At 67.7% G+C, this 27,639-nt stretch overlaps 3 protein-coding genes across 3 annotated transcripts; all 3 read right to left on the bottom strand.

Annotated features, from left to right (window-relative positions):
* Positions 1-33: 33 nt before the first annotated feature.
* LOC309684936 (protein phosphatase Slingshot homolog 3-like) lies at positions 34-7,713 on the bottom strand (the record flags this gene model as incomplete). Its single annotated transcript, XM_082500772.1, has 14 exons — positions 34-501; positions 606-864; positions 1,300-1,500; positions 2,109-2,255; positions 2,849-2,895; positions 2,978-3,106; positions 3,208-3,301; positions 3,711-3,899; positions 4,678-4,743; positions 4,868-4,939; positions 5,004-5,122; positions 6,277-6,442; positions 6,664-6,701; positions 7,663-7,713. 14 exons carry the CDS (start codon positions 7,711-7,713, stop codon positions 238-240), a joined length of 1,842 nt encoding a protein of 613 aa, XP_082356898.1. The 3' UTR covers positions 34-237.
* A 749-nt stretch (positions 7,714-8,462) lies between these two features.
* Positions 8,463-15,717, bottom strand: LOC309684942 (ankyrin repeat domain-containing protein 13D-like). Its single transcript, XM_082500777.1, has 15 exons — positions 15,645-15,717; positions 14,921-15,056; positions 14,691-14,815; positions 14,318-14,363; positions 14,099-14,242; positions 13,559-13,748; positions 13,269-13,335; positions 13,041-13,122; positions 12,318-12,379; positions 12,095-12,225; positions 11,161-11,318; positions 10,942-11,073; positions 9,872-10,035; positions 9,684-9,763; positions 8,463-9,295 (listed from the first exon to the last, which is right to left on the bottom strand). Exons 3-15 carry the CDS (start codon positions 14,778-14,780, stop codon positions 9,055-9,057), a joined length of 1,587 nt encoding a protein of 528 aa, XP_082356903.1. The 5' UTR covers positions 14,781-14,815; positions 14,921-15,056; positions 15,645-15,717; the 3' UTR covers positions 8,463-9,054.
* A 2,508-nt stretch (positions 15,718-18,225) lies between these two features.
* On the bottom strand, positions 18,226-27,624 carry LOC309684949 (beta-adrenergic receptor kinase 1). The gene is made up of 21 exons (XM_082500784.1): positions 27,361-27,624; positions 26,008-26,084; positions 25,230-25,303; positions 24,801-24,902; positions 24,644-24,718; positions 24,078-24,139; positions 23,735-23,786; positions 23,279-23,370; positions 22,792-22,891; positions 22,587-22,665; positions 22,314-22,444; positions 21,776-21,870; positions 21,591-21,698; positions 21,443-21,509; positions 20,926-21,026; positions 20,747-20,813; positions 20,581-20,676; positions 20,327-20,489; positions 20,094-20,230; positions 19,734-19,847; positions 18,226-19,341 (listed from the first exon to the last, which is right to left on the bottom strand). The coding sequence occupies exons 1-21, from the start codon at positions 27,471-27,473 to the stop codon at positions 19,180-19,182; spliced, it is 2,067 nt and encodes a 688-aa protein (XP_082356910.1). The 5' UTR covers positions 27,474-27,624; the 3' UTR covers positions 18,226-19,179.
* Positions 27,625-27,639: the final 15 nt, after the last annotated feature.

The following is a 27,639-nucleotide window of genomic DNA, read 5'->3' as shown; positions in this document are numbered from 1 at the left end:
AGGCCAGGGGCAGCCATTTCCACTCTTTATTCTCAGTGCCAGCACAGTGACCGGTGGCAGCTGGGGGGGGGGGGGGATGAGGCAGGGCCACCTCTGCCCCCGAAGTGCAGACAGTGTGTGTGTGTGTGTGGGGGGGGTGCCGGCTCTCTGGCCACGCCCCCAGCGGGCCTAGGCTCCGCCCCTTCCCCATAGCGATGGGGGTGCTCTGCCCCATCCCATCCTCCCCCCCCCCCCGGGTTAGGGGGCAGGGGGCGGGGTGGGGGGTAGGTGAGGGGCGGGGTCAGCGCTGGGGGTGTGGTCAGCAGCAGGGGCGGGGTCAGAGGTGGATGAAGGGGTGGAGTCACAGCTGCTGGCAGGTAGGGTGTGGTCGTCGGTGGGGGCGTGGTCACAGGCGGGGGCGGGGCCTCCATCCAGGCTGGCCTGGCGCACCACGCGGCGGGGCCGGGAGGAGGGCCGTGTCCCCGGGGGGGCACCCCCCGACCCCCCAACGGCCACAAAATCCTGGAGGAGGAGGGGGTGGGGGGGATACACAAAGGTGGGGAGGGGGCTCAGCCAACGCCGCGGCCCCACCTCCCCGGCCCCGCCCTGCCCCGCCCCACACTCACCTCCCCGGCGAGGGGCTCCCCCGGCAGCTCGGGGGGCTCGGGGGACTCCAGCTGGCTGATGCTCCGCATGACTGCGCAGAGGGAGATGCGGGGGCGCCGGGTGGCCCCCAGCAGCCCTGGCCCGCTGGCCTCCCCGGGGGACTGCGGGGACCGTGGGGATGGGGACAGGCCACCCTCGTCCCCTGGGGTGGCCTCGGGGCCCTCCTTGGGCTGGGCCGCCTTCTCCGTCACCTTCGGCTCCCACAGGCTGCTGTGACGGCTGCCACACGCCCGCCATCAGTGGTGGGCCCCGCCCCATGTGTGGAACCACGCCCCTTCCAAATCAGGGCGGGGCTCCCACAGGCTCCACCTCCACAGCCATGGCATCAAAGGGTGGGGCACCCAAAGCTCCACCCTGTCCATCGGGGCGTGGCTGCAGAAGCTCCACCCACCACACCCGAAGGGCGTGGTCATGACATGCCCCCACCCACCACACCACACGGGTGTGGCTATAGTAGACCCCACCCACCACACCCGAGGGGCGTGGCCACAGCAGGCTCCACCCACCCCACCCAAGAGGTCACGGTCCAAGCCCACCCTGCCCTACCCAAGGAGGTGTGGCCACAACCGCCCCCCCCCTCCCAGCCAAAGAGGCGTGGCCACATCAGGCTCCACCCCAAAGGGCGTGTCCCACCCCGCCCCTTGCCCCGCCCACCTGGCGTGCAGGATGCCCTGGTAGAAGTCCAGCTGGCGCATGAAGCCGGGGTTGGGCAGGACGCCGGGGCGGCAGTGCCGGACATGCCGCAGCGCCCGCTCCAGTGGCCACCCGAACTCCTTCATGGCGTAGGCCAGCACCGTGGCCGCCGAGCGGCTCAGCCCCATGCGGCAGTGCACCAGCGCCCGGCCCCCGACAGCCCTGCGGCACCCACCCGCGCTGCCACCGAGCTCCCCGGGGCTCTGTCCCCAGCCACCCCAGTGTCCACCCTGCCCCGGGGCTCCCCATGTCCCCAGGGACCCTGTGTCCCATGTCGCCAGTGCCACCACTGTCCCCAGTGCATCAGTGCCCCAGGGGTCCCCATGTCCCCCATGCTCCCCATGTCCCCAAGGACCCCATGTCCCAAGGGTCCCCATGTCCCCGGAGCTTCCCCTGTCCCCAGGGACACTGTGGCCCATGGTTCCCCTGTCCCCAGTGCCACCGCTGTCCCCAGTGTATCAATGCCCCAGGGCTCCCCATGTCCCCCATGCTCCCCATGTCCCCAAGGACCCCATGCCCCCAAGGTCCCCACACCCCAGGGCTCCCCATGTCCCCAAGAACCCCATGCCCCGGGTCTCCCAGTGTCCCCAGGGACTCAATGCCCCAGAGCTCCCCAGCTCCCAGTGCCCTGATGCCTCCGAGCACCTCAGACATCCATCCCGTGGTGCCCTCCCCTCCACCTGCCCTGGCTCCAGCCCCTGCCCCTCCATGGCCCCCCATACCCTGTGTCCCCCTCATCCGTCCCCCCCGATGGCCCCCACCCCACTGACCGGACGTGGGAGAGGAAGAGGAAGGTGTCGTTCCAGTGGGGCAGGAGCTGCGCTGTCTCCTCATCGTACACCCGCACGTTCATGTAGGTGAACAGCGCCGGAAAGAAGTTGTCGATCTCCCGCGCCACGTTCAGGATGTGGGTGACCCTGCGGTGATGTGGGCAGGGGCCACAGCCACCACGTAGGGTTGGGGGTCTGCCCCTGCTCTATGGGGTGCCCCATGCCCACCCCACCGCAGGGCCACAGACCTGCTGCACCCACCCTGCCAAGTGTCCCACAATGACCCCATGTCCACCCCATCAGTGTCTCTTGATGACCTCATACCCACCCCACTGGGCCATCTCATGATGACCTCATACCTGCACGACCATGACACTCCATCACAACCCTGTGCCTACCCCACTGGGACACCCCAGATGACCCTGTGCCACCCCACCATGTCGCCCCAGATGACCCCATGCCACCCCATGATGGCCTTATGCCCATCCCACCATGACACCTCAGATGACCCAGTGCCACCCCACGATGGCTCTGTGCCTACCCTGCTGGGACACCCCAGATGACCCCGTACCACCCCACCATGACACCCCAGATGACTCAGTGCAACCCCACCGTGACATCCCAGATGGCCCTGTGACCACCCCACCACACCACCCCAGATGACGCTGTGCCACCCCACGATGGCCCTATGCCCACCCCACCACGCCACCCCAGATGACCCCGTGCCACTCCATGCTCACCGGTTCTGCTGCAGCTCCTCCAGGTTGGCCGCGTTCCACTCGGAGCCCTGCGTGGTGGCAGTGGTGAGGGGTGGGGACGCCCCTGCCCACCCTGCCCGCCCTGCCTGCCCTGCCCGCCCCTCTGCCCACCAGGTAGAGGTGTGGGAAGACGTGGGAGGGACGGTCCATCTGCGCCAGCACCAGCAGCATCTCGTTGTCGATGAAGTCCTTGTGCTGGGCCAGGCTGTGCCCCGTGCGCCGCTCCAGCTCCTCCCGCACCTGGGCACGGCCGCGGGGTGAGCGATGGCCCCTTTCCTGCCTGCTCCTGCCTGCTCCTGCCTGCCAGCCGGGCCCAGGAGCCCCTGCCTGCTGGCACCCACCTCCTTGGAGGTGACGCTCTCCAGGTCGGCGGTGGCCATCACGTCCCGCAGCAGCGCCCGCACCGCCTGCTCCGACAGCTCCGGCGCTGCCGGCCTGGCATCCGCATCACCGCGTCACCGCATCCGCATCACCGCGTCACCGCATCCGCCACATCACCGCGTCACCGGCAGCGCTCACCCGCCCTGCCCAGGCCCCACCCTGCCCAGACCCCGCCTCCTCCTCTCCCAAGCCCCACCTCCCCACAGCATAAGCCCCGCCCAGTTCCTTTAAGCCACACCCCACCAGTCAAGCCCCGCCCACTCCATTAACCACACCCTTACACAGACCCCGCCCCTCAGCACAAGCCCCTCCCCCTCGCAGTGCCCCACCCTCACAGCCCCACCCAATCACTCCACCCCTTTACAAGCCCCGCCCCCTCACCCCACCCCGAGGCTCCCCAATCCAGCAGCAGCGCTGATTGGCCAGCAGGTTGGTGGGTGGGGCTGGTGGGGGCGGGACATACCGGAGGGGCGGGGGCGAGGAGGGGCGCACGGACTCGAGGTCGGCCATGGCCAACCACTCGTTGAGGCAGCTCTGCTCCGAGGCCACCGCCGCCTCGTAGCCGCGAGCCCAGGCCAGCGCCGGACCTCCGGGGATGTGGCCACCGCGGGACGCCTCCTCACAGGCGCGGTGCAGCTCCTGCAGCACGGTCCTGCCGCACACCACCTGCCACCACCGCTCCTCCCCACCACCACCGCGGTGCCGGTGTTCCCCCACCTCGGTTCGGCTCTTCCCAGTATGTGGGTGTCACCTCCCCTCTCCCGGGGAGATGGGGTGGGTGGGTGGCCCGTGGCAGTGCCCAAACTCCCCCCATGCCCCCAGTCCCATCACTGTGCCCAGGTGCCCATGGTGGTGTCTACGTCCCGGCTTTGCCCATGGTGGTGTCCACTTCAACCCTGCCCATGATGGTGCTCACAATTCCTCATGCCCTTGGTGGTGCCCACATCTCTCATGCCCACAGTGGTACCCACTTCTCCAATGCCCATGATGATGCCCATTTTCCCCGTGCCTGTGGTGGTGCCCACATCCCCCACGGCTGTGGTGGTACCCACATCTCTTGTGCCCATAGTGGTACCTACATCTCCTCCCATGCCCATGACGGTGCCCACATCCCCCATGCCCAGGGTGGTGCCCAGATACCCCATGGCCATGGTGGTGCCCACATCCCCCAGGGCTGTGGCAGTGCCCACGTCCCCCATAACCATGGTGGCACCTATGTCCTTTGTGCTCGTGGTGATGCCCAGATTCCCCATGGACATGGCGATACCCACATCTCTTGTGCCCATAGTGGTATCTACTTCTCCCATGCCCATGATGGTGCCCGAATCCCCCATGGTGGTGGTGGTGCCCACATCCCCCATAACCGTGGTGGTGCCCACGTTGGTGCCCACATCCCCCCATGCCCACGGGCACACCCGGGGCTCGCTCACCACATGGTCTGGACGGAGATGGGCTTGAAGATGCGGGTCTGCCCCCCTGACGTCACGCTGAAGCCCCTGAGCACCACGGGGAGACACGTAGGTCAGGATGGGCACCCCAACCCTGCCCCTCCCCACAGGCCCCGCCCAGTCCCACCCTCATAAGCCCCTCCCCTTCCCAGAAGCCCCGCCTACCCCTTACCCATCGCCGTCGAGGAAGACCTGGGTGTCGCTCCAGAGGGGCAGCACCATGCCCAGGGTGCAGCGGGTGGCCCTGGGGCGGGCAGAGGTCAGGGGGTGCCACCGCCCCCCCTTGTCCCCTCCTGCGCCCCACTCACCCCTCGTGGGCAAAGTCCACCCCCAGCAGCGCCGTCTGCCCCTCGGCTTCCGCCTCCTCGGGCCGCACCACCAGCAGGTACCGCACCCGCCGCGGCCGCGCCGACTCCAGCCGCACCGCCTGGGGGTGGGAGGTGTGAGGGGTGCCCCCTGCACCCCCGCATCTGCCCCCAGTGCTCAGGGAGGAGCATCAAAGCACATTGGGGGGCAGTCACATCCCCATCCCATCCCCGTCCCATTCCATTTCATCCCCATCCCATTTCCATCCCATCCGATCTCCATCCCATCCCTATCCCATTTCATCCCCATCCTGTCCTGTCCCATCCTGTCCTCATCCCATCCTGTCCTGTTCTCATACCCTGTCCCCTTCCCTGTCCCCATCCTCATCCTATCCTGTCCCGTCCCATCCCATCCCATCCCATCCCATCCCATCCCATCCCGTCCCGTCCCGTCCCGTCCCGTCCCGTCCCGTCCCATCCCATCCCGTCCCGTCCCATCCCATCCCATCCCATCCCATCCCATCCCCATCCATATCCTATTCCCATACCCTTCCTGTTCCCATCCCCATTCTACCCCCTCCCAATTCCATCCCATCCCATCCCATCCCATCCCATCCCATCCCATCCCCATCCATATCCTATTCCCATACCCTTCCTGTTCCCATCCCCATTCTACCCCCTCCCAATTCCATCCCAACCTGTCCCATCCTGTCCTATCCCATCCCATCTTGTCCCGTCCCATCCCATCCCCATCCTGTCCCCATCCCAATCCCAATCCCATCCCCATCCCATCCCATCCCATCCCATCCCATCCCATCCCATCCCAATCCCAATCCCATCCCCATCCCATCCCATCCCATCCCATCCCATCCCATCCCATCCCCATCCCATCCCAATTCCCATCCCCATCCCATCCCATCCCACCCCATCCCATCCCATCCCATCCCATCCCATCCCATCCCATCCCCATCCCATCCCAATTCCCATCCCCATCCCATCCCATCCCATCCCATCCCATCCCATCCCATCCCATCCCATCCCATCCCATCACCATCCATATCCCATTCCCATCCCCATCCTTTCCCCGTCCCAATTCCATTCCCATCCTGTCCCCATACCTGTCATCATCCCCTTCCCATTCCATCTCTTTCACCGTCCCTATCTCATCCCCATCACTCTCACCATCCCCGTCCCTGTCACCACCCCCATCCCACCACTGTCACCGTCACCATCCCCATCCCTGTCCCGGTCCCCGGGGCTGGTGGCCGTGTCCTACCAGCCGGATGGCATCCTGGGGACGCAGCAGCTGCATCATGAGCTGCAGGTGCTGCTCCTGCCGCCCTGGGGCCTGGCCGGGGGGCACAGCCGGGGGGGGCTCGGCCACCATCGGCTCCTCCGCGGGCAGCAGCAGGGCGGCCCCTTTGACCATGACAAAGCTCTGCCTGGGGGGGACGGACAAGAGGGTCCTGAGCGGGACGTGGAGCCCAGCCTGCAGCAGGATCCGGCCCTCGCAGCCGGGGTGCCCCGGGAGGGGTCCCCCGAAGGAGGGGGGGACACACACCACATGGGGAGGAAATACTCCTCAAGGGGTAACTGTGTCCCCTCCCCACCTCAGTGCCCCATGTCCCCCCCCCCCCCATGTGGCTTTTGAGACCCTTCTCACCGTCGCTGCAGCCGGCCGCGCTTGGGCGCATCTTCCTCCTGCAAAGCACCGAGGGGGGGGCCCAGTGCCCCCAGGGGAGCGTGACCCACGGCACGGACCATGCCCGGGGGTCCCGGCAAACACCCCCCGGCACATCCCGCCTGGCTCCGGGGGCCAGTGACACCCTGCCAAAGTCACCCCCCTCCACCTGCCAAACTCACCCCCCCCATCACCATCCCCAGCAGCATGGGACATTGCCAGGGCCCCACGGGGGAGTGTGGGGGCCCTGGGAGGGGTCCCACTGGGGGGGAGGGGGGTAGATCCCTGGGGATCGGCCTTGGGATGCCGGGAGGGGGGGGGATGCTGTCCCCGTGTCCCGTGTCCCCCCCCTCGGCTGGGTGCTGCCCTAGGGAGCATTCTCCCGGGGGGGGGGGGGCTGGGCTGTGCACCCTGATATGGCCCAGTGGTTATTGGGGGGGCGAATGGGGGGTTCAGGGGCACTGGGAGCCACTGGGACAGACTTAGCTCTGTTGGGAGCAACTGGGGACAACCACCCCCCATAAACACTCACACCCACGTCGTCGTCCTCCCCCATCAACTACGGGGCAGCCCCCAGTCGGGAGCAGAAGAGCCCCCCCCCAACATGTGCTGGAGGCAACTGGACTCCCAGTAACCTCCCACCGGGAGCGGCCGGGATAAGCCTGTACCGGGAACGCCGGAGCAGCCTCTACCCTGCACCGGGAGCGACCGGAGCAGCCTCCCCCCCCCCCCCCCAAAACCAACCGGGAGCCTCCGGGACGGCCCGATGTCGTGTTTCCCCCCCCCGCCGCCCCCTCCGGGAGCCTCCGGGACAGCCGCGCTTCCTACCGGAGCGCCCGGGCGAACCGGGACCGCCCGCCCGCCCCCGCCACCGGCAATCGCTCCCCGTCCCGGCAGCACCCCGGCGTCCCCGGCACCGGTCCTACCCGATCCCGTACCCCTCCCGGTAAAGCCGGTCCCCGGTTCACCTCCCGTACTTACCGGGGGTCCCCCGGGGGAGCCCGAGTCCCGCCGCACGGTGACCAGCGCCATGCCCCGCCGCGCCGCCCCGCCGCACCAGGAAGCGCCGCCGCCGCTGCCCCGCCCGGACGGGAACGGGCACGGGCACGGGCACGGCCCCGGGCACGGCACGGCGCGGCACGGCCTGCACCGGGACAGCCGCCCCCCCCCCCTCCCCTTCTTCCTCCGGCACCACCGGATCGGGACCCCCCCCCCCCTCCCAAGACCGCCCTCTCCGAGAAGCGGGACCACCGGCAGACTTCTTCCGTGCTTACTCGGGACCCCCATCCACGGTGTCCCGGGACCCCCCAAGGTTCTCCCACCCCCTCAGCACCTCGGACCCCCCCCCCCCCCCCCCAGTTCCCCAGCGGGTGGGAACCCCCCCCGAGGGTCCCCAGCACCTCAGACCCCCCCAGGTCCCTATAGATGAGAACATGTCCCCCCAGAACCCAGGACCCCCCAGGACCCCATAGACGGGAACCCCCAGAGGGTCCCCACCACCTGGGACCCCCCCACGTCCCCACAGTTGGGAACACCCCCCGCAGAACCTGGGAGCCCCCGAGGGTCCCCAGCACCTTGCAGCCCCCCCCCCTCCCCGGAACCCCCTCGCCCCAGCACTGCTCCTTGTCCCTTGGCCGTGCCTCCATGGGTGCCAGCCCCCCCCCCGACCCCATGCCTCAGCCCTGTGCCCAGGAACCCCCACCCCAGGAGTGGGGCACCCCTCCCGCCCCAGAGCGGACCCAGGCGCAGTCTGCACACAGCCATGTATATATATATATATGTATATGTATATGTACATACCTCTGGGCCCCCCCCTCGGCCCCCCCACTGCCACTGCGGGACGGGGCCTGGGGGTCCCCGCCTGACCCTGCAGCCCCCAAAGGTGGGGGTGCCTTTAAACAGAGGTCAGCCACGTCCCATGGGGACCCCCACGTCCGTCCTGCCCCCCTGTAGGGTCAACGTACAACACCGAAGGGGAGGAGGGGGGGTGTCCCTAGGGGGGGGTGTCCCTAGGGGGGAGGTCATGGGCAAAGGGGTGTCCCTGGGGTTGGGGTCCCTAGATCAGGGTCCCTGGGCTGAGGTCGGAGCCTGGTGGGAGGGGATCCCTGGATCGGGGGTCCCAGGGGTAGGAGGATCCCTGGATCAATTCCCCCCCCCCGTGCGGGGGGCTGTCCCCACATCAGGGGGGTCCCCGGCACGGGGGTGCCACCCCGGTACCGGCTGGTTCCCAGGCAGGGCTGTGCCGGTACCCACGCCGGGCTGTCCTCGTGCCAGCCCATGCCTGGCGGTCTCCGGGCGAGGTGATGCCGGTGGGGTGTCCCTGTCCCCGGTGTGGGGTGTCCCTACGTGGGATGTCCCTGTCCCTGTGCGGCGCTACTTGTCGGTGAGGGAGAGGCGCAGGATGCGCTGGAGCTCCTCGTCCTCCTCACGCCGCCGCCGCTCCCGCTCCTCCTGCTCCCGCTCCGAGAGCGCCATGGCCAGCCGCAGCTGCTCCGCGAAGCTGCCGTAGCCGGGGGGAGCCGGGGGGCTCCCACCGCCCGCCCCGGGGGGGCTCCCGGCGACCGGGGGGTCTGCGCTGGGGCCCGCCTGCAGCAGCATGCTCTCCTGCAGCGCCCTGGGGGGGGAAGAAAGGTGTTGTGGCCACGCCCCCTCCTGGAGGCCACGCCCCCGACCACGCCCTCTCTGTGCCCCCACCCCAGGTGGCCACGCCCACCTCACCACCCCACCCTGGGCTGGAGAGCAGCACCCCTCTCCGTGGGCTCCTCCCATCTGCTTAGCCACACCCACACCTGCGGTTAGCCCCGCCCATGACGGCCACACCCTCCGAGGAGCAGGAAGCCCCTCCCCACAGGGCCCCTCCCCTCTAGGCCACACCCCCAGGGCGCCTCCCCTCTGCCTCACCCTGACACCTTTAAGGCCCCGCCCCTCCCGCCTTGGCCCCGCCCCAGGCAAGGGATGGGCGGGGCCGTCTCAGGCCACGCCCCATGTGGGCGGTGCCTCACCGCTCCAGCTGGAGGTCCTCGTCATAAGGGGGCGGGTCCACACCGGGGCGGGTGTTGGTCAGCGCCTCCCAGATGGTCACCTGGTGGGGTGGGGCGGGGCTGAGGGGCGGGGCCTGCGCCGAAGGGGGAGGGGCGTGGCCTGGCCCACGGAGGGGCGTGGCCAGGGCGGGGAGGGGGCGTGGTCCCACCTGGTCGGTCTCGGTGCCGGCGTCCAGCAGGCTCTGCTGGATGGCGAACTGCAGCAGGTCGTCGTCCTCGTCCCGCAGGGGCTCGCTGCGCCCCGCGCCCAGCACCGTGTACCCCGCCGGCACCTCGAACACCCCCGCCTCCACCTCGCACGGGAAGGGCCAGCCTGCCGCCCCGACGAACCACGGGGCGCCGTGAGCACCCCGCGGCGTCCCACGGCATCCCACGGAACCCCACAGCATCCCTGTGCCCACAGCACCCCATGGCATCCCACGGCACCCCGCGCCATCCCACGGCACCCTGCACCCACGGTACCCCATGGCATCCCATAGTACCCCATGGCGCCCTACGGCATCCTATAGCACCCCACGGAGTCCCACGGCATCCCACAGTGTTCCACAGCACCCCACAGCATCCCACTGCTCCCCACAGAACCACGAAGCATCCCACGGCATCCCGTAGAACTGTATGGCGTCCCACAGCACCCTGCACCCACGGCACCCCGTGGCATCCCACAGTAGCCCATGGCATCCCACAGCATTCCGTGGCACCCAATGGCACCCCGTGGTGTCCCACAGCACCCTGCGGTGTCCCATGACACCCTGGCATCCCACAGCACCCCACACCCACAGCACCCCATGGCATCCCACAGCACCCCACGGCATCTTACAGCACCCCACGGCATCCCACAGCATTCCGTGGCACCCCATGGCATCCCACAGCACCCCGTGGTGTCCCACAGCACCCCACACCCACGGATACCCCGTGTCCCTCAGCACCCCCAGCCCACGGCCGACACTGTGTCCACAGAGGTCCCACGCACCCTGACCCCCCCACCCCCACCCCACCCCGGCCCGGGCACCCCACAGCACCCATCACCCTGTTCCCACGGGCAGCCTGGTGGTACCCATCACCCCCAACCCAGGGACCCCCCCCCACCAGCCCCCACAGACTCCAGCCCTGGGAGGACCCCTACCCCACTGGAGACCCCCTCCCCAGCGCCGGGGCACCCCCACATCCCACAGCAGTCGTCCCCGTCCCCCCCCCTTCCCGCCTCCTCCCCCAGCCTCACCTCTGGGGCCGGGGGGGTGGGGGCCGGGGGGCTGCGCGGGGGCGCAGACCCGCACGGAGCCCAGCGGCTGGTCGCACCCGCAGAGGTTGCTGAAGGTGATGCGGGCGTTGAGCACGTGGAAGAGGGGGATCTCTGGGGGTACAGGGGTCAGTGGCCCCGCCCTGGCATAGGCTCCGCCCCCCCCTTGCCACACCCTGCCCCGCCCCACCCCGCCCTCACCGATCTTGACGGGGAAGCCGGGAGGCAGCTTGAGGGTGATGAAGTCACGCAGTTTGGCGAAGTGGGCGTTGGAGATGGCCATGAGGTCGATGATGGGCGTCACCTGCTCCGCCAGCGACAGCGGGTGCTGCTCGCACAGCCACAGCGTCGCCTTGAACCTGTCCGGGCACCGGCGTGGGCACGGGAACCCCGCCGGTGCCACGGCCCCTGGCACCCCGGCACCACCCCGTGGGTCCTGGCACCCAGTGCCATGTGCCCTGGGACGCCGTCACCACCCCATGGATCCTGGCACCACTGCCGTGTCTCCTAGAACCTTGGCACCACCCCCATGGGTCCTGGCACCCACTGACATGTCTTCTAGGACCTTGTCACCACCCCTATGGGTCCTGGCACCCACTGCCATGTCTCCTAGGACCTTCTCACCACCCCTACGGGTCCTGGCACCCACTGCCATGTCCCCTGGGACTCCATCACCACCCCTACGGGTTCTGACACCCACTGCTATGTCTCCTAGGACCTTTTCACCACCCCCATGGGTCCTGACACCCACTGACATGTCCCCTGGAACCCTGTCACCACCCCTATGGGTCCAGTGCCACATCTCCTAGGACCTCGTCACCACCTTTGTGGGTCCTGACACCCACTGACATGTCTCCTAGGACCTTGTCACCACCACCATGGGTCCTGACACCCACTGACATGTCTCCTAGAACCTTGTCACCACCTTTGTGGGTCCTGGCACCAAGTGCCACTCTCCTAGGACCTTGTCACCACCCCCATGGGTCCTGACACCCACTGCCACATCCTGGGGGACCACATCACCATCCCCAGGCGTCCTACTACCCCAGCGCCGTGACACTGCCCTACATCGGCTCCCCGCCATGCTGGTGGCACGTCCCTGGAACCGCGTCACCCCCGGGGGCGGTGGCCTCACCTCTGCACCTTGCTGGACATCTCGATGGGGCGCCCGATGTTGCGGGTCTCCAGGTCGAAGTGGGGGTCGAAGTATTCCTCGGGGGTGATGGCGGTGGGGTTGGTGGGACTGGCAGCCTGCAGCACCGGCGCCTGCGGTGACACCACCGGCACCGCTCAGCCCGACCCCCTGGGGGACCCCCCAGCCCCCCGGTGGTGGGGACAGCCCAACCCCGGTCACTCACCCCGTTGTGGGTGCCGTGCTGCTGGGCGATGCCCAGGAAGGAGTGGAAGGGGGTCTTGGAGCCTGGTCGGGGCGAGAGGGGGGTGCAGCGTGGGCAGGGGACACGGCAGCCCCGTGTCTGCCACGGGTCGCACCCCGCACGGGGTCACACGCCTGATATGTCCCACCCAGCACCCACGCTGTCCCATGGCTCATATGTCCCACCCAGCACCCACGGGGTGCCAAACCTGACGGGTCACAACCTGCCACGGGCCCCACGCCTGACGGGTCACACCCCACACACGCTGTCCCACACCTGACGGGTCACACCCAGCACCCACTGTGTCCTGTGCCTGATGGGTGACACCCCGCACCCACAGTGTCCCACACCTGAGAGGTGACACCCACCACCCACAGTGTCCCACACCTGAGAAGTGACACCCACCCACTGTGTCCCACACCTGAGAGGTGACACCCACCACCCAAAGTGTCCCACACCTGAGAAGTGACACCCACCCACTGTGTCCCACACCTGAGAGGTGACACCCACCACCCACAGTGTCCCACCACCCACCACGCACACTGTCCCCACCCGACACGGTGCCACCCAGCGTCCCACCCAACGCCTGACACGTCTCCCACCCAGGAAGGGGGTGGACCTTGCACTAGGGGGCGGGCCTTGCACCAGGAGGGAGGCGTGTCCCTGCTGTGGGCGGGCTCCCTGATTGGCTGACGGGGCTGTCACCTTTGCTGCGTGACTTGTCCTGGTCGGAGAGGTGCTCCGTCCTCGTCTTGGTGACCAGCTCCACGTTGCTGGCGCTGTACACCTACCGGGGGACAGGATCAGCCCCGCCGGCCACCGGTGGTGGGGGTCCCACCTCGGCGGGGGGGGGGGGGGGGGGGGGGGGGGGAGGGGCGGTGTCCCACACCGTCCCCCCTTTTTGGGGGGTGCCCACCCTGTCACCGTGCCCACCTTGGCCTCGTAGCCGCTGACCACCTCCATCTTCTCCGAGCGCCAGCCCCAGATCCCCGACTTGTTCCTGGGGAGGGGGGAAGTGTCAGCACCCCCTCCCCCACCCCCGAGGGTGGGGGTGGGGGTGTGTGTGCTCCTCGCACGCCGCTCACCCTCTTGCACAAGCGTTTCCTTCCCCTCCGCACGCGGTTCCCCTCCCCCTCCCCCCGTGCGAACCCTCGCACGGCCCCTTCCCGCTAAGTGCTGTCCCCAACCCCGCGCCGAGGTCCACCGCCACGTGGCAGCCCCACCGCTCGAAGGCGATGTTCCGGGTGTCGAGGTGCGTGGAGACGATGGGGGACGTCAACCGGCCGGCCACGTGCTCCTCCGAGGGCTGCATGGCCGCCAGCAGCAGGTCAGGCTCGTGCAAGGCCAAGGCCAACGTCTCCGTGTAGACCACCTGCTTGTCATGGTCCACCTCCATCACCACTGCCCCTTCATCTGCACATGGGGACGTGGGTCAGCGCCGGCCACCCCGACGCCCACGAGCCTGGGGGTCACATCATCCTGAGATACCATTGAGGGTATCTGGGGGGGCTTTGGGGGGTGTCCATGGGGAACTGGGGGTTCCTGCAGGGGACTGGGGTCCCTGGTATGTGCCGGGGCTGAGGTGGTCCCCAGCACTGCTGGAAAGGGGGAACTGGTGTCTCCAGGGGGTCCCTATAGGGGATCTGGGGCACTTATGGGGGAGTACTCAGTGTAGGGTGTCTGGGGGGTCACCAGGGTCACCGGAGGGTCCGTGAGGCTGTCGGGGGTGCCATGGGGGGGGGGGGGGGGGGGCTGGAACTGACCTTCCCCCTTGAAGATGTAGCTGCGGCGGCCGCGCTGCCACGTCATGTGCTCGAAGCCCAGCAGCGTGGTGTCCACCCGCAGGCTCTCGCCCCGCTTCCAGACGCGGTAGACGTCGCTGGGGCACACCTTGGAGACCAGCGGCACTGCGGGCACACACACCACTGGGGTTGGGGACACCCACCCACCCACCCCTCCGGTCACCTCCCAACCCCGCTCACCCCAACTGGTGAACTCCCACTTCATCTCCACGTAGAAGTCGGACGCCTGGAAGAGATGGGGGGAGGTCACGGAGCAGCTTGGGGATGTGGTGGGAGGGGGTGTGGAGGAGCTGGGGGGGTCTCTACTGGGATCACTGGGGAGACGGGGACTCTTGGGGAGGACCCCCACCGGGGGGACCCGGGTGGGGATCAGGGGACACCTGGCAGAGCGGGGTCTTGGGTGGGAGGGAGGGAGGGATCACCAGGGGTTCCCCGGGGGAAAGGGTGGGGCTGTGGAGGAGATGGGGGTCCTGGGGAGATTTGGGGGGTCCAAGGGTTCCCCCCCTCTGCCCACCCCCACCCTGGGGGGTTCCCACCCAGGACGGGGCCGTACCCGGCGCAGTTTGCTGAGCAGTTCGGGGATGCCGGCGAGCCGCCGCGTCGCCCGCTGGTAGTCGCGGTACTGGAGCACCAGTTGCACCATCTCGGGGTCCCCCGTGCTCACCGCCTCCTGCAGCACTGGGGCCACGGGGCACCGTCACCCGGGGTACCGCCAGCGCCCCGTGACGGTACCCCCAACGCCGGTACCACCGGTGCTGGAGGGTGCCCGTTGCCCCCGCATACCCGTCCAGCCGTTGGCGTTCTCCCGGCCCACGTTGGCGTTGTGCCGCAGCAGCACCCGCACCGACTCCAGGTGGCCCAGGGACACGGCCAGCTCCAGCGGGGTCCGGCCACGGGGGTCCGTCAGCTCCACGTCGTGCTGCGTGGACAGGGAGGGTCACCGCCGCCAGCCCGGGGGTGTCCCCGCAACACCCCCCCCCCACCCCCACCCCAGTGTCCCCCACCCTGGCACACCGGCACTGGTCCCCGGCCCCCCATCCCCAGTCCCAGTCCCCGAGCCCGCTGCGCCCGTTCCCGGCCCACCAGGGTGCCCGTGGCCAGTTGCCCCCGTGCTCCCATCCCCGCACCCCCCCAGTCCCAAGGGCCAGTGGCCCCCATCCCCCAGTGGCCCCCGTCCCCCACTGGCCCCTGTCCCAAAGTCCCCACCCCTCCAGCCCCCAAGTCCTCCTGTCCCCCAGTCACGTCGTCCCAGTTCTCCCAGCCCCATTATACCCCCAGTGCTCCCAGTCCCCTAATACCTCAGTGCCCTGTCCCAGTGCCCCCAGTACTCCCAGCGCCCCCAGTCTCCCAGTCCCCCTCTGTCTCCAGTGCTCCCAGTCCCTTATGATCCCAGTGCCCCTGTCCCAGCGCCACCAGTCCCCCTCAGTGCTCCAAGTGCCCCCAATTTCCCAGTCCCCTCTTCTCCCAGTGCCCCAGTACCCCAGAGCCCCCAGTACTCCTGCAGTACCTCAGTCCCAGTGCTCCCAGTGACATCCAGTCACCTCGTCCTACAGTCCCCTAGTATCTCAGGCCCCCCAGCCCCCCAGTGCTTCCAGTGCACCCAGTGCTCCCAGTGCACCCAGTCCCCTGTGCCCCAAGTCTTCCCCAGTGCTCCCAGTGCCCCCAGTCCTCCCCCAGTGCTCCCAATCCCCCAGTCCCCTGTGCCCCAAGTCTCCCCCAGTGCTCCCAGTGCCCCCAGTCTCCCCTAGTGCTGCTCTCAGTACTCCCAGTCCCCTAGTGCCCCCAGTGCTCTCAGTCCCCTAGTGCCCCCAGTCCCCCCAGTGCTCCCAGTCTCCCCTAGTGCCCCCAGTCCCCCCCAGTGCTCCCAGTCTCCCCTAGTGCCCCCAGTGCTCCCAGTCCCCTAGTGCCCCCAGTCCCCCCAGTGCTCCCAGTCTCCCCTAGTGCCCCCAGTCCCCCCCAGTGCTCCCAGTCTCCCCTAGTGCCCCCAGTGTTCCCAGTCCTCCCAGTGTCCCCTAGTGCTGCTCCCAGTACTCCCAATCCCCTAGTGCCCCCAGTCCCCCCAGTGCTCCAGTCTCCTAGTGCCCCCAGTGCTCCCAGTCCTCCCAGTGTCCCCTAGTGCTGCTCCTAGTCCTCCCAGTCTCTCCAGTGCTCCCAGTCCCCCCCAGTGCTCCCAGTTCCCTAGTGCCCCCAGTCCCCCCCAGTGCTCCCAGTGCTCCCAGTCTCTCCAGTGCTCCCAGCGTCCCCTGTCCCTCCCAGCCTCCCCTAGTGCTGCTCCCAGTGCTCCCAGTATCCCCCCCGGCTCCCGGTGCCCCCTCTGCCCTCCCCTCCCAGTCCCCCCCCTCCGCTCCCCTCCCTCCCTCCCCCGCCCGCGGGTGGGTGGGAGCTCTGATTGCCGGTGCCCCCCCCTCCCCTTCCCCTTCCCCTTCCCCTTCCGCCGGTGTCCGGTTGTGGCCGGCGTCCGGTCGCCGGTGCCGGTGTCCCACCGTGCCGGAGCGCAGGGCGCTGTCCAGCGCCTGGTGCCGGTTGTGCCAGACGAGGCGGTGGAGCGGGAAGGTGTCGGCGGGCCGGGCCATCCCGCCACCATGTCCCCGGGGGGGTGGGGGGGGGCCGCCGCCGGGCAGCGCGCGGGCGGACGGGCCGCAGCAGCGCGGGGCCTGCCCGCAATGGCTGCGCGCGCGGGGGCGGCGGCGGCGGCGGCGGTGACGGTGACGGCGGCGGCGGCGGCGGCGGCGGCAGCGGCGCAGCGCGGCGGCGCGGGGCGGGGCCGGGCCGGGCCGGCACCGGGTACGGCGGTCGGAGCACCCGCAACCGGAACCGGCCAGGCGGAACGGCGCGGCACCGGGCACTCCGGTACCCGGCACGGTGGGGTACCGCACTGTGGTACCGGTACTCGCGGCATCCCGCAGTGAGCACCCGAGATCGGTTGTGTCAGCGACCCCGGTCTGCCCCCCAACCCCCCCACCGCCGGGGACACGTTATCCCTCACCTAACCCGGTACCGGGGGTTGTCCCCTTCCCCGGTATCTCCTCCTGCGTACCCCTGCGGGACACCGGGATCCCCTTCCACTTTCACACCGTGGACCCCAGACCCACTGTGGGTGTCCGGTACCCGGGACCACCGTGCGCCCAGCCCTGGGCTTGCCGTCATCCCATCCTCATCCCCTCCCCTCCCCATCGCCATTCCCCATCTCATCCACATCCTACTCCCACCCCTAATCCCATCCCATCCCTGCTCTCATCCCCATCACTGTTCCCCATTCCACTCCCATACCCATCCGTGCTCCCCATCACCATTTCCCATTCCCTCCCCATCGACATCCCCACTCCCATCCCCATTGCTGTTCCCCATTCCCGATCCGTGCTCCCCATCGCCATTCCCTATCCCTCCCCATCCTCATCCCAATCCCGCTCTCATCCCCATCGCCATTCCCTATCCCTCCCCATCCTCATCCCAATCCCACTCTCATCCCCATCGCCATTCCCTGTCCCCTCCTCATCCTCATCGCAATCCCGCTCTCATCCCTGTCGCTGTTCCCCATTCCCCATCCCACCCCTGTCCCTATCCCCGCTCCCCATTGCCATTCCCCATCCTCTTCCCCACCCCCATCCCTTCTCCAGCCCCCGTGCAGTGCTGACACTCCCGGGGGACACAAAGGGGGTTGTGGGGTCCCGTGTCCCCGCACTGGGGCTGCCCCCACCCGCCCTGGCTAGGGGTGGCTGTTTTGTTCCATAACCCCCTCATTGGGCACTGGGGAGTCCCCCAGTCCTGCCGCTCCCCAGCCCTGGGCCAGGCCGGGCGGCAGGAATGCCGAAACAGCAGCCCGGTGCGCCTCACCCCGGATGTGCCGCAGGAGGGGTGCTGCCCGCACAGCCCCACGGCAAGGGGACAGCCAAGGTCACCTGCAGAGACAGCACAGCAGTGGGGACCTGACCCCCTGGTCCCAACTTCACCCCCAGCACCCACCTGGGACCCCCATCCCACCCGCACCCTGGTACGTCCCCAAAGTGCCAGCGTGCCCTAAGTGGGTTCGGCGCCATCTCTGCCACCCCGCAATGAGGTGGAGCCGGATGATGTTTTTCCAGATTTTTATTATAAAAACTCTTTTTTTTTTTTTTTTTTAAATTTTTTTTTTTTTTCATTCTCACGTCTCTGCTCATCAAAATCTCATTCACCGACGGCCCTGGCCCTGCCCGGTGCCACCCCCTGCCCGCCCCGGCCCCTGGAGCAGACCGACCGGAGACCAATATTTACAGATGCTTCCAGGGACCGGGGCGGGCAGGGGGTGGGGGACAACCTGCCCCTGCGCCCACCGGCTGGGGACCGGGGCCAGCGTCACATGAGGCTGATTTGGGGGTCCCACCTGCTCTTCCCTCCTCCTCGGCCACCCCGTGTCCCCCAGCTGGGCACTGCCACCCCACAGCTCAGGGAGGGGGGAGGCAGGGGCACAGCTGGGGGGGCACACAGGGGACCCACGGCACAGTATTTACAGGGGGTCCCCCCCAGGCACGCACACACGCACGCGCACACACACACACACACACACACACAAAAAGGACTTGGCACCCACACGACGGACACAGCCGAGCCGGGACACACCGGCTGGCGGGGAGGTGGGCAAAGGCTACGGGTGAAGAGGAGCCGGCCAGTTCCCTGCCCGGCCGGAGCTGGGCACCCACCTGCCCCATTTGGCACACACAGCGGTGGCGAAGCGGGCAGGCACGGAGAGGGGGGGGCGCGGGGGCTACCTTCATCTTAGCCGGAGAGTTCGTAGAGGATCGGGAGAGGCAGGGATGCCGGGGAGAGGTGCCACGCCGTGCCGCATACCCAGCATGAGCTCCGTGCCGGAGGCTGGGCTGGAACGGCAGCACTGCAGCCGTGCCCGCTCTGCAGCCGGCGGGTAAGACCAACACCAGGCATCCTCCCAATGCCTGGCCCGGGGACGACGGAAAGGAGCGGGGGCACGCGGGAACCCAACCCAATAAATTAGAGGCGGGGTGGGAAGGCTGGGGAGAGGAGGGCGCGCGGGGCGCGTCGGCACAGGGTCAGAGCCCGTTGGCGGAGCGCTGGATGAACGGCACTTTGCTGAGCTCCACCACGGGCGAGCGGGGCTTGTTCTGCATGCGCGGCACCCGCTGCAGCAGCTGCTGGGCCTGGCGCTGGGCGTCCCGCAGCTCCTTCCGCCACTGCACCAGCTCAGGGTCGCTCTGTGCAGGGCAGGGCACTGGTCAGGCCGGGGCTCCCCGGGGTGCCAGGGCAGGGTACAGGGTGGCCAGGGGCTCCCCGGGGCACCAGGGCTCTGGGGTTGCCCCAAACTTTCAGTATTCATGCCCCAGGATGGCTAAATGTGCAGGGCTAGTGGCCAGCAGCTGGCAGGAGGTGGTTAGTGCCCAGCTTGGGATGGCTAGTGATGGCCTGGAGGTGGCTAGCACTCAGCTGAGGGGATGGCTAGCAGCTAGCAGGAGGTGGCTAGAGCCCAGCGGGAGCAACTGGGTGAGATGGCCAGTGAGGGGCAGGAGGTGGCTAGTGCCTGGCAAGGGTGGCAGGTGACCCCAGGGGATAGTGGCCAGCCCCAGTGGGTGACCCAGGGCACACTCACATCACACTGCAGCACGAACTGCTTGCCGCCGCGGATGCGGAGCAGGATGCACTTGCGCTCCTTCACCTGCGTCTCCTCCACCGAGTCGATCTCCTCCATGGTGAGCAGGGACTGCTGGGGGGACAGGCTCAGCCCGGCCCTCGCCCCCACACCTCCCTGCCCGCCCCCCCAAACTCCCCCTATGCGCCCCCACACCCCTCACAGTGCCACATCTGCTTGTGCACATCCCTCACCCCCCTGTGCCCGGTGCTCCCTGATGTCTGCCGGTGCCGAGCCCTGCCCACTGAGCACCGTGCCCGTTGAGCACCTTGCTCGCCCTGCACAGCCCCGTGTCCCCCCTCTTCTCCTCACCCGCCTTACCGGCGACTCACCCTCCCCACGCCACTCCAGGCGGTTGGGGAAGAGGTAGAAGTAGCGGCGTTGCCACTGCGTCAGGAAGGGGTTGCCCAGCTTGGCCATGTACCCGTGCATGATGCAGTCCTTGCCCATGGCGTACTCTGTGCCCGTCACGCCAGGGAGAGGCAGGGTCAGCCCAGGGGGCCGGGCAGAGCCGGGGGGCTGTCAATGGGGGGGGGACACCCGGCCCCACTCACCCTCCTCGTGGCCCAGCTGCTTGTTCTTGGCTTTCTTGCGAGCCTCCAGCTTATCGGTGTCAGCGTTGACTGCTTCGAAGACTGTCTCTGTCACCTCCTGCTGCCACCGCTCCGAGATGGTGAGTGGGAAGTTGCGGTACAGCTCCTGGTCGCTCTCCAGCAGCTGGCGGGCAAGGAGGCAGGCGGGCATCGCCGCGTCAGGGGCTGCTTGCCACCTCAGCCCCCCGTCACGCTCAGCCCCTCCACCCCGGTACCTTGATGCCCTTCGTGTCCTCCTCATCGAAGGAGCCGATGTCGAAGGCGTCGGCTGCATTCACCTCACCGCGGGGTGGGATGAGGGGTGGCGGGTACTGCAGGCAGGAAAGGGGTTTTAGAGGGATGGCCGCCCATTATCCTCCATACCCCTTCCTGTTCCCTCACCTTCTGCAGGAAAACCATCTGCCAGTCCAGGCCCTTGAAGAAGGGCTCCTCCTTCACCTCCTGCGCCCTGGGGAGCGAAGGGGGGTGGGGTGAGCGCTGCAGGGTCTCGGCAGCTGCAGCAGCACACCATCCTTTGCTGCCTGCCTTCTGCCCCAGCCCCAGCGCCCGCTGGGACTCACCCGCGCCCCATGCAGCCCAGCCGCCGGTTGACGTCTCGCTGCAGCAGCCCCTCCAGCAGCGAGCGCAGCTCGGGGGAGAAGGAGTCCGGCAGCTCGACGGCCTGCGGGAGAGGGCACGGTTGCTCCCACCGTGAGCACACAAGCACCAAGGCATGCGTGTGCACGGGGATGGGGATGCGCGCAGATACGCACACGTGTGCACAGACACATACACAGACCTGCACGTGCACAGGATATGCACTCACACGGGGAGTGAGAAGACACCCACGTGCAGACACCCACTTGCACACACACACACGCACATAGAGATGGGCATGAATATGCAATCCAGGCACTGCTCCTCTTCAAGGACCAGCTTTCCCTGACCCCCCCGCACCCCGTGTGTCCCCCAGGCCTCTGCCAGCACATGGCAGGAGGGAGGGGTGGGCACAGCAGCACAGTGGGTGCTGGCGCCCCGTCCACACCTGCCTCAGCCCTCCCTGACCCACAGCGCAAAGACCAGGGCGCCCCAACTCACCATGGTGAGGGTCATACGGTCGATCTCGTGCTTGTCCTTCGTCTTGTGCTGCCGAAAGGGGCTGTGCCTGCGGCCGCGAGGGGAGAGAGGAACTCAGCGGTGCCCACCCGCACTCCTCCTGCGCCCACACCCACGTCTGCACACTCACCCCCGGAGCAGCTTGAAGAGCATGCAGCCCAGCGAGAACCAGTCGGCGCTGCTGTCGTACGCCACTCCTTTCTGCAGCACCTCCGGAGCCATGTACCCGTGGGTGCCCCTGTGGGGGCAGAGAGAGGGTCAGGGGCTGTGCCAGGCAGGCGGGCACAGGGCGGGCAGGGGCGCAGGCACACTCACACACTGGCGTGGGGCTTCTTTTTGGAGAAGTCGCAGGCCAGGCCCAGGTCTGAGATGCGGACATGCCCAAACTCATCCAGGAGAATGTTTGCCGGCTGCCAAGACACCGTGCCAGCCCTGAGCTCAAGCGTTGCCCGTGGGCACAGGCTGGGCAGTGAGGCTGGGGGTGCCCACATGGGTCAGGCTTGGGTACTCCGTGGGATTTGGGGGCATCTGTGGGACCGGGAAGTGCCGGTGGAGTCTGTGAGTACCCTCGGAGGTCTCGGGACGCCTGCGCAGTCCCAAGGGTGCCCAAGGAGTATGGGGTGAGTTCCTGCAGGGTCAGTGGTGCCCATGGGACCTGGGGGGGCCCTCTGGGCTGGGGGAGAGCCCATGGGGTGTGATGGCTCCTGCAGTGTCTGTGGGTGCCTGCAACACCTGTGGGTGCCCACAGGGCCCAGGGATGCCAATGGGGACTACAGACATCTGCGGGGTCTGAGGGTGCCCGTGGGGGTGTGGGTGCTCGAGGTGTCTGCAGGATGCCTGTGGAGTCGGTCACCTTGAGGTCGCGGTACACCACGAAGCGGCTGTGCATGTGCTCCAGGCCCAGGATGATCTCAGCTGCGTAGAACCTCATCTCCGCCTCCGAGAAGACGCCGTGCTGGGACAGGTGATAATGCAGGTCTCCCCCTGTGGTGACAGGGGCCAGATGTCACCCTGGCATTGCCCTCTGCGCCCTGGGGATGGCGCTGGCAGGGGTTTCGAGCCCGTGGCTCAGGCCAGCCATGGCACTGGGGCTGGGGATCAGTCCCTTGGGACCAGCGTCTCTCACCATTCATGAGGTCGAGGATGAAGCTGAGCTTGTCGGGTGTGTGGAAGGCGTACGACATGCACACGATGAATGGGCAGTCCTGGCAGGAGAGACGAGGTCACGCGGTGCCGGAGGTGCCCCGGGAACACCCTCCCTCACTGTCCCTCTCCCGTGCCACAGCCTGTAACCGGGCTGTCAGCCCTGCCCGGCGCCTGCCTCTTCTCACCCCGGTGCTGACGAGGGACAGCATGATGCGCTCGTTGAGGGCCAGGGTCTCTCCCTGCTTCATCTTGATGCGTTTCTTGTCCAAGCACTTCATGGCATACCTGGGGGCAAAGAGTCACTGCTGCTGCCCATGGCCTTGGTGCCACAGCCCGCCTCTGCCCACGGCCACAGCACAACGGCGCTCCAGTGCCACCACCATGTCGCCGCGGTCCTGACCTGCCCACAGTCCCACCAACCGCAGCCACACCATCGCGTCCCTGCACTGCCAGCACCCACGGCCACATCACCGCATCCAGCTACCACCCACGGCCATGACGTCCCTGTATCCCCCAGAGACCCGTAGCCATGGCAATCCTTCCGCAACCCCCTAACATCTGTCGTCACGGCAACACCACTGCAGCTGCCCTTGGGACCACCACCAGAGCCCCAGCGCCCCCAGATCGCAGGCAGATCTCTCCATCCCCCCGCGACAGAGCATCCCCTATTACATTTTGCCCGTATCTGCTTTCCGGCAGCCGTAGACCTCCCCAAAACCACCACGGCCGATGATTCGGTGAACACTGAAGTCGTTCATGGTGAGCTGGAGGAAGTGAGAAGAAGGTGGGGGTGAGCCTGGACATTTGGGTCCCGCAGCACCTGCCCTGCACCAAGAGCTGCATGTGTCCGGGGTGGGGGGGGGAAGTCCCACACCCTGCCTCAGTTTCCCTGGGTGAGGAACATGGGGGATGCTCCGCATGTCCTCGTGGGCGTGGGCAGGCAGCGGAGAGCCACCTGCGAGTGAGTGAGAGCCCTGGGGGGTGTGCGAGGGTGCCCCTGCAGGGCGCTCGTCCGAGGGTACCCGCCCCAGCCTTAGTGAGCCCTGTAGTAGCAGCCTTGTCACTGTCCCCACGTTTCCCTCCCTGGAAATACCCGGGATGCCCCAAGGTGCAGGGTTCCCTGCTCACATGGATGTTCAGCTCCACGTTCTTCCACTGGCAGAACCGCGTGAACTTGTCACTGCAACGAAGCACAGAGAGGGCAAGAGTGGAGCCCCTGGAGAGACCTCCCCCCCCAAGACCCATCTCAGGTCTGGAGACAGGCAGCACCCCCCAGGACCCCCGTCTGGGAACAGAGAGACCCCGGGCCAGACCTAGGGATGAGAAGAACCCCCCGAGTCCCTGGTCTGGGGACAGACACCCTTGGGGCTCCTATCTAAGAAGGGACCCCTGGTCCCTCTCTGGGCCAGGAGACCCTGGTCCCCAGTAGGATGGGACACCCCGATTCGCATGGGACTGTCCCCCATCTCACCTCTCGATGAATTTCTGGAAGATGCCCCCACGCAGGTTCTGGCAGATCTCCTCAATGTAGGGCTGGGGGGACACAGGGCTCAGTGCTGGGTCCCCAAGGCCACCCAGGTCACCCGTACCCCTCAGGTCCCATCATTGTGAGAGGGCTCCACCCCTGGGATTTCACATATCCCCACACTGCCACCCTGACACTTCCAGGCCCCTGGGGATAGTTCTGCCACCCAGGGTCACCTGTGTCTTTGGGGACCCCAACATCACCATCCCTGTGGACTACACTGACACCTCAGGTCACCTCTACATACCACCCTTTGATGGACTCCCCTGTTACCTCCAGCCCCTAGCCTACCACCCAATGGGGACCCCCAGCAATCCCCCTCGTTCCCAACCTGCTGGGGAGCCTCTCACCATCCCTTGGGGTTCCCATACCTTCTGGGACCCCCCACCACCTCCAGGGGCCCCTGTCACCACCAGCCTCCAGCACCCTTTCACCAGCCTCCCCCACTAAGGATTAACCCTCCGAGTACCAGAGGTGGCAGGGACCCCCTCTCTGTCCCGGGTGATGCCCACCTGGAAGAGGTCTGGGGGCACCTGCTTCTTGCTGAGATGACTCTGGACATGCTCCGTGGCACTCTTGGAGAAGGGCTGTGAGGCAAGACGGGACTGTGTCACCCTGGGCAGAAGGGACGAGGGCAGAGGGGCAAGGCCTGCACAGCACAGCACTCACGTGGGAGCAGGCCAGCAGCTCCTTCATGATGTAATGGTCAAAGATGTGGCGGCTCCGGGCCGTTCGCTCCTCCTCGGAGTCCAGCTTCTCGTATTTCTTGATCTGGCAAGGGCACAGCTCCTGTGGCATAGAGGCACGCAGCCCCCGGGCCTGGGCCAACACAGGGCACAGCCCTCACCCCACACAGGGCTGGGTGGCTGCCGGGACCTGGTACACCAGGAACCACGTCCCCAGCCCCTCTTGGTACCACGTCCCATGGGCACCCAATGGTTATCACGTCCCCTGGGTACCCAGAGCATCACCTCTGGGCCCCCTTGGGTACTCTGCATGCTCTTGGTACTGTGTCTGTGGACACTGTAGGTACAAAATCCCACCCTCAACCCTCCTCGTGACCACCAGGGTCCATCCAGATGGGTCCCCCTGTCTCACCTCCTCATAAAACTCCATCAGGGGTTTGGCCTCCTCTGCCTGGTTAAAGGCGAAGTCCCGGAAGAGCAGGTACCCTGGTGGGGACAGAGCCATGGCATGAGAAGTGCCTGTCCCAGAGCAGCAACACATGCCCTGTAGCCCAGGCCAAGGGGCACAGGGATGTCCCCTGGGCCTGCCTGTCCCCACAGCCACTCCCATGCCAGGCTTGGGGAAGGGGAAGTGCCAAGCTGGAAGCTGGCCAGGGTTTGGCAGGGCGATGCGGTGAGACAAGGACACCAGCTGTCACAGGGAGGAGCAGTGCAGCACTATAGGGCGCTATGGGGCAGGGGAGCAGTGGGGTAGGGAGGAGGTTGGTACAGTAGGGGAGCAATGGGGCAGGGGCACAGGCGGGCACCGTGGAGCAGGCTGCTGTGGGGCGGATGTGCCCGGAAACCGCCAGAGCCGGCAGGAGGAAGTGAGAGGCGCTTCCTGCCCTGGACGGTTAGCACCGACGCTGGGGGAAGTGACGGGGTGGGGGACGCAGGGTGGGGGATGTGGCACAGGGGGTTGTGTCACGCAGCCCCCAGGCACCTCTGCCCAGCCCAGCCCCACAGCTCCCAGGGCATGCCAGGGGCAGAGGGGAATGGCCACGGCCACTACCACTGTCATGGCTGCCACCAATCCAGCCCCCCAGCGCTGGCCCAGGCACACGATGAGCGTCCCTGCGTTTGTGGGTGCTCATCCATGTGCCCTCCCTTGCGCCCCCATGTCTCCTGCAGCCTCCATGTCCCCAGCTCACCGATCTTCTGTGTGAAGATCTTGTCGAACGTCACCTCTCCCCGGTCCTCCAGGTACTTCTGCATGACGCTGCGGATGCTGGGGAGACACCGGAGGGGCTCAGCACCCCAGCCTGCCCCATGCCCCCTGGCAGACCTCTGCTCCCGGCACCCCCAGTGCCCCCCGTGCCCACCCTGTGCCTGCCATGCCCCTCCTCTCCTGCATCCCCAAGCCCCATTGGTGTGCATGTCCTCCCATCTTGTGTGTCCCCCTCTCAAGTGTGACAAGTTGCTGGGCCCCGATAAGGGTCAGGCACGGGGTGCCCCATGCCCTGGGGTCCAAGGGAGGCTGGGAAGGAGGCTACCCCCAAAAAAACCTCCCTGGTTGCATGGCGTGCCATGCTGCTGTGCGCCACGCCGTGCTCTGTGCTGTGTGTCATGCTGTGTGTGTGTATGCGCGCCGGGTGTGCAAGGGGAAGTTGTGGAGCGGGTTGTGTGGGCAGGAGGGGGTATGCGCATGAGAGAGACACAGGCGCGGGGGCGGCGTGCGCAGCGGGGAGCACCACAATGCTGCGTGTGCTGTGTGTGTGCACACAGGGAAAGCAGGGTGTGCCAGCTGAGCCCCTGTGTGCGAGTGCTGATGTACACCGCGTGTGCACGTGCAACCAGACAGAAGGGTTTGGGTTGGAAGGGACCTTAAAGATCATCTAGTTCCACCCCTCTGCCACAGGCAGGGACACCTCCCCCCAGCCCAGGTTGCTCCAAGCCCCGTCCAACCCGGCCTTGAACACCTCCAGGGATGGGGCAGCCACAGCTTCTCTGGGCAACCTGCGCCGGGAGCTCACCGCCCTCACAGGAAAGAATTTCTTCCTGATATCTCATCTAAATCTCCCCTCTTCCAGTTTAAAACCAATCCCCGTTGTCCTATGGCTCCGCTCCCTGATCCAGAGTCCCTCCCCAGCTCTCCTGGAGCCCCTTTAGGCACTGGAAGGGGCTATAGGGGGTTGTGTGTGTGCGGACACACGTGTGTGTGCACGCAGCCCCCCCCAGCACTCTGCACGTGTACACATACACACACACACGTGTGTACATACACACACACACACACGGCCTCAGGCGGCTGCGGGTGCCCCGGGCCGGTGCGTGGCCGCACGCCGGGGACAGGCTGTGCCCGTGTACCGGGGAGGGCGTGTGTCCGTGTGTCCGTGCCCGCTTGTGTACACACGTGTGTGTGTGTGTGTGCGCGCGCACACGCCTGCGCCCGCCTGCGCCCGCCTGCGCCCTGCCCGGTGCAGCGGTGGCCCGGCCCGGCGGCGGGAGCCGGGGTCGGTACCGGGGCCGGTCGGGGGGAGGGAGCCGCGGCGGCGGGGCCTCACCTGGGCTCGGGCAGGAGAATCCTCTTGCTGGCGCGGGCGGCGGGCGCGGCGCGGCTCTTCTCCATGGCCATCAGGTAGCTCACGTCCGCCAGCACCGCCTCCAGGTCCGCCATCTTGAGCCCAGCCGCGCCGCCGGGTCCCGCCGGCCCCACCGCCGCCGGCCCGGACCCGACCCGCACGGACCCGGAACCGGAACCGGAACCGGGAACCGGAACCGGAACCGGAGGAGGGGTGGTAAGGGAGAAGGGGGCGGACCCGGAATGCAGCCGGGACGGACCG

This window comes from Vanellus vanellus, assembly GCF_965231255.1.
Source record: "Vanellus vanellus genome assembly, contig: HAP1_SCAFFOLD_466, whole genome shotgun sequence".
In the NCBI taxonomy this organism is placed as follows: domain Eukaryota; kingdom Metazoa; phylum Chordata; class Aves; order Charadriiformes; family Charadriidae; genus Vanellus; species Vanellus vanellus.
The sequence above is the reverse complement of the archived record's forward strand: the minus strand, read 5'-3'. Positions and strand labels throughout refer to the sequence as shown.